This window comes from Monoraphidium neglectum (genome assembly GCF_000611645.1).
Source record: "Monoraphidium neglectum strain SAG 48.87 unplaced genomic scaffold scaffold05501, whole genome shotgun sequence".
Lineage (NCBI taxonomy): Eukaryota > Viridiplantae > Chlorophyta > Chlorophyceae > Sphaeropleales > Selenastraceae > Monoraphidium > Monoraphidium neglectum.
In genome coordinates this window covers 1-3,126 of record NW_014008129.1, presented here as the reverse complement: position 1 = coordinate 3,126, position 3,126 = coordinate 1, and the positions used below count along the sequence as shown (strand labels likewise).

General features: G+C 63.7%; 2 protein-coding genes across 2 annotated transcripts; one reads left to right on the top strand and one right to left on the bottom strand.

Annotated features, from left to right (window-relative positions):
* Nucleotides 1-1,364: 1,364 nt before the first annotated feature.
* MNEG_15623 (hypothetical protein) lies at nt 1,365-1,565 on the bottom strand (the record flags this gene model as incomplete). The annotated part of the gene is made up of 1 exon (XM_014035907.1): nt 1,365-1,565. A coding segment is annotated over one exon (201 nt), but the record flags the coding sequence as incomplete, so codon positions are not given.
* Nucleotides 1,566-2,144: 579 nt separating this feature from the next.
* Nucleotides 2,145-3,066, top strand: MNEG_15622 (hypothetical protein; the record flags this gene model as incomplete). The annotated part of the gene is made up of 2 exons (XM_014035906.1): nt 2,145-2,977; nt 3,036-3,066. The coding sequence occupies 2 exons, from the start codon at nt 2,145-2,147 to the stop codon at nt 3,064-3,066; spliced, it is 864 nt and encodes a 287-aa protein (XP_013891360.1).
* Between the last annotated feature and the right edge of the window lie 60 nt (nt 3,067-3,126).

Genomic DNA, 3,126 nt, shown 5'->3' with positions numbered 1-3,126 from the left:
GAGGGGAGGGGTGGGCGGGCGCTGCAAGGAAGTCGAACATGGGAGTGGGCCGCGAGGGGCGGGCCCCATTGAAGCACGAACAACAAGGGCTGGCGTTGGCTGCAGCGTGGGGCGCCCTGCTTTCGCAGCACCCCGCCTGTCCGCGGCCTGCCCTCGCCAGGTCTGTCGACCACCCTAGAGCCCCGCGGCGCACCTCCAGGCGACGTCTGCTTGCTGCTGCACTTCTTACAGACGCAGCCGCTGGCGTCAGCCGCCGCCTGCCGCGCCGCCGCGCTGATCTTGACACGGGGCAGCACAGGAGGCCGCTTCACGGCCGCCCGCTTGCGGAGGCCGACCGTCTTTCTGACCAGCTTCTTGCTGGAGCCGTCCTTGCAAAAGGTGCCGTAGTTGATGGCACAGCCTAGATTGAAGAGGGGACGGGCGGATAAGCAAGGTTGGGGGGCGAGGGCGCAAGGAAAAGGGGGCAAACTGTGAAATAAAAGACGGGGGTGGCCGGCAGCTGCCTGCTTCACTGCGGCTCGCGAAGTCCGTTTCCCGCACGTGGACCCGGGAATACTGTGCCACCAAACACGTCCGAAGCTGCGCACGGCACAAACAGGGGCGCGGCCGGCCGCCGCTGTTGCCCCGGATGCGGCGCTGGCACTGCAATTGCAACTTTCAGAGAACCAGGAGAGTTGCGTTAGCTGTGTCGGCCACCACGAACACGCAGGGCTGCTGCGACACAGACGAGCGCCCACCGTGCCCGCAGACGCTCACCGCAGATAAAGTTTTCAAAATCATAGCTGTAGCCAGTCTTGCAGGTGGCGCACAGCGTGGCGCTCTCGGTGCCAAACTTCCAGCAGGCGCTGCAGCCAACGATCTCTGGGGTGCACTTGACCTAGATGCATCGTGTTTAGGCACAATTGCGCGCCCGCGTGCGCGTGCGTGCGTGTGTGTGTGTGTGTGTGTGTGTGTGTGTGTGTGTGTGTGTGTGTGTGTGTGTGTGTGCGCGGGTGTGTGCGCGCACGCGCGTGCATGTGTGTGCGCGCGTGCAAGTGCGTGTGTTTGTGCGCATTTGTGCAAGTATTTAGGCCTGCGCGCAATTGATCAAGTGCGCATGTGTGCATGTGCAAATGTGCGACCTGGCGCAAAACAGCACGCGGCTGTTTGTAGCTGATGCACAGCGGGGCGCCGCATGGTGCGCGAATGGTGCCGGCGTGTTGCCGCCAGCCACGCTCCAGGACAATGCTTGCAGCGTGCACGATCAAGGCAGTTGCATTGCTGCTGTCAACCCGGCTTCCATAGCCTGCCACACGGCCGGTAGTTGGGCAGGTGACAGAGCAAGATTGACAGCCCTCCGCTGTACCCCTGCCGTGCAGACCCACCTTTTTGGGCTGAGATATGTAAGTTGCCAGCAGGCGCCTGCCGTGATCCTCCAGGCCGCCCGCTGTCCAGTTGGCATTGTCCTCGTCGCCTGCGGCGCGAACCGCACCAGCCGCTGCCGCGCGAGCCCCTGCGCAGTGCGCAGCCACCACGACCAGCGCGACCCACGCCCACGCCGCCGCTGCCAACGTTCTCGACGCCATCAGCGGTTTAGCCTTTACACGCTATGTCAAGGCCATCACCGCCAAAGAGCGGACGTCCTGGCTCAGGTCGTCCGGAAGACGCGAAACTTGTCACGCGAATTCTGATTCTGAGCTGTGGACGGACGTTGCACTGGTGTTGTGTCTCTGCAAAAGGCTCACAAACTACCACAGTCAGAACTTGTTGATGGAAATAATCGTTTGGAAGAACGGTGGAAGCGGGCACGACACACCCCAAGTTCAAGTGACACCGCCCGCCCAGCAGACCAACTGGGCCGTCACAAACGATCAGCGGATACAGCGATTTGAGAGACAATCCTTCTGATTTTGTTCATGGACCTGTCTCTGTTATAGGCTACTGATTTGGGTCGCGCCGGTGGCCGTGATGAGGCTGCTGGCGCTGGCGCTTCTCTTAGTGGGGTTACAAGCAGTATGTGCGGGAGACGTAGATGGGTTTGGAACGACAGGTATGTGGTGGTGAAGAGAGACCACCTCACCTTCCTGGTGTCCGGGTCCCCTTTCTTCATGTTCTCATGCCATGAGTGGACGCATCCTTGACATCCCCTTGAAGTGAACCAGTCCATGTACACGCTCGCAGGTTCACCCGCCCTGCAGCGCACCCGCGGCGGGGGCCGCGACCGTCAGCTGCTGCTCTCTGCTGATTTCTCGACCCAGCGCGTGCGCCCCACGATAGAGAATGGCTGCAGCACGCGCCTCAAAAACATCACAATCAGCTATACCAGCCAGGACGGCTCGACTCGAACGCTGCGCGGCCCGCGTACGCTTGTCGCCCGCGGGAAGCGGCGGATAGGAGTGCGCGTTTCTGTGCCGTCCGAGGTCACGATTTCCGGGGCAGTTGAGGGCGGGGCCGCCTTCCAGCTCACTTTCGATGCTGACAAGGACGGGCAGCTGGTGTTGACCGGCGGCGGCAGTGGCGGCGGCGCTGTCGGGCGCGTGGAGGGCGCCCCCTGCACAGCGACGACGGCCGCGGCCGCCCTGCAAGAGGCGGCCCCGGCGGGCACCAAGCCAGCGCCGCTGACGGGTGCCGCCAAGGCGGCCGCGCAGGCCGCGGCCGACGCCGAGCTCGCCGCCGCGAGCCTGGACCCCACGACGACTCTCGACGGCGGCCCAAACCTCGGAGCCTACGACCGCGTGCAGACAGCGCCAGCGTTCCCCGCGGGCGCGTCGCAATTGATCGCGTTTGCCGACAAGGTCATTGCCTACCGCAACGAGCCGGTCGATATCTACATCCTGGCCAACGACCGGCTGCGGGACGCGACCAACACGACCGTCACGCTGTTCGACGCATCCTCGTCGAGCCAGCTGGAGCTGCTGTCGATCGTCGACAGCGGCGGCGAGACGGGCGAGAGCGTGTTCCAGCGCGTCAACCCGAACGACGACGCGCTGACGGAGCAGTGGGGCTGGACTATACCGGAGGGCGTGGACACGCTGGACAGCTTCCCGGACTACCAGTCCAGGAGGTTCAGGATGGGCAGCGTGCTGACGTATACCCCGTCCAACTTGGCCGGGCTGAGGACCGTGACTTTCACGTACTCTGTGAGAG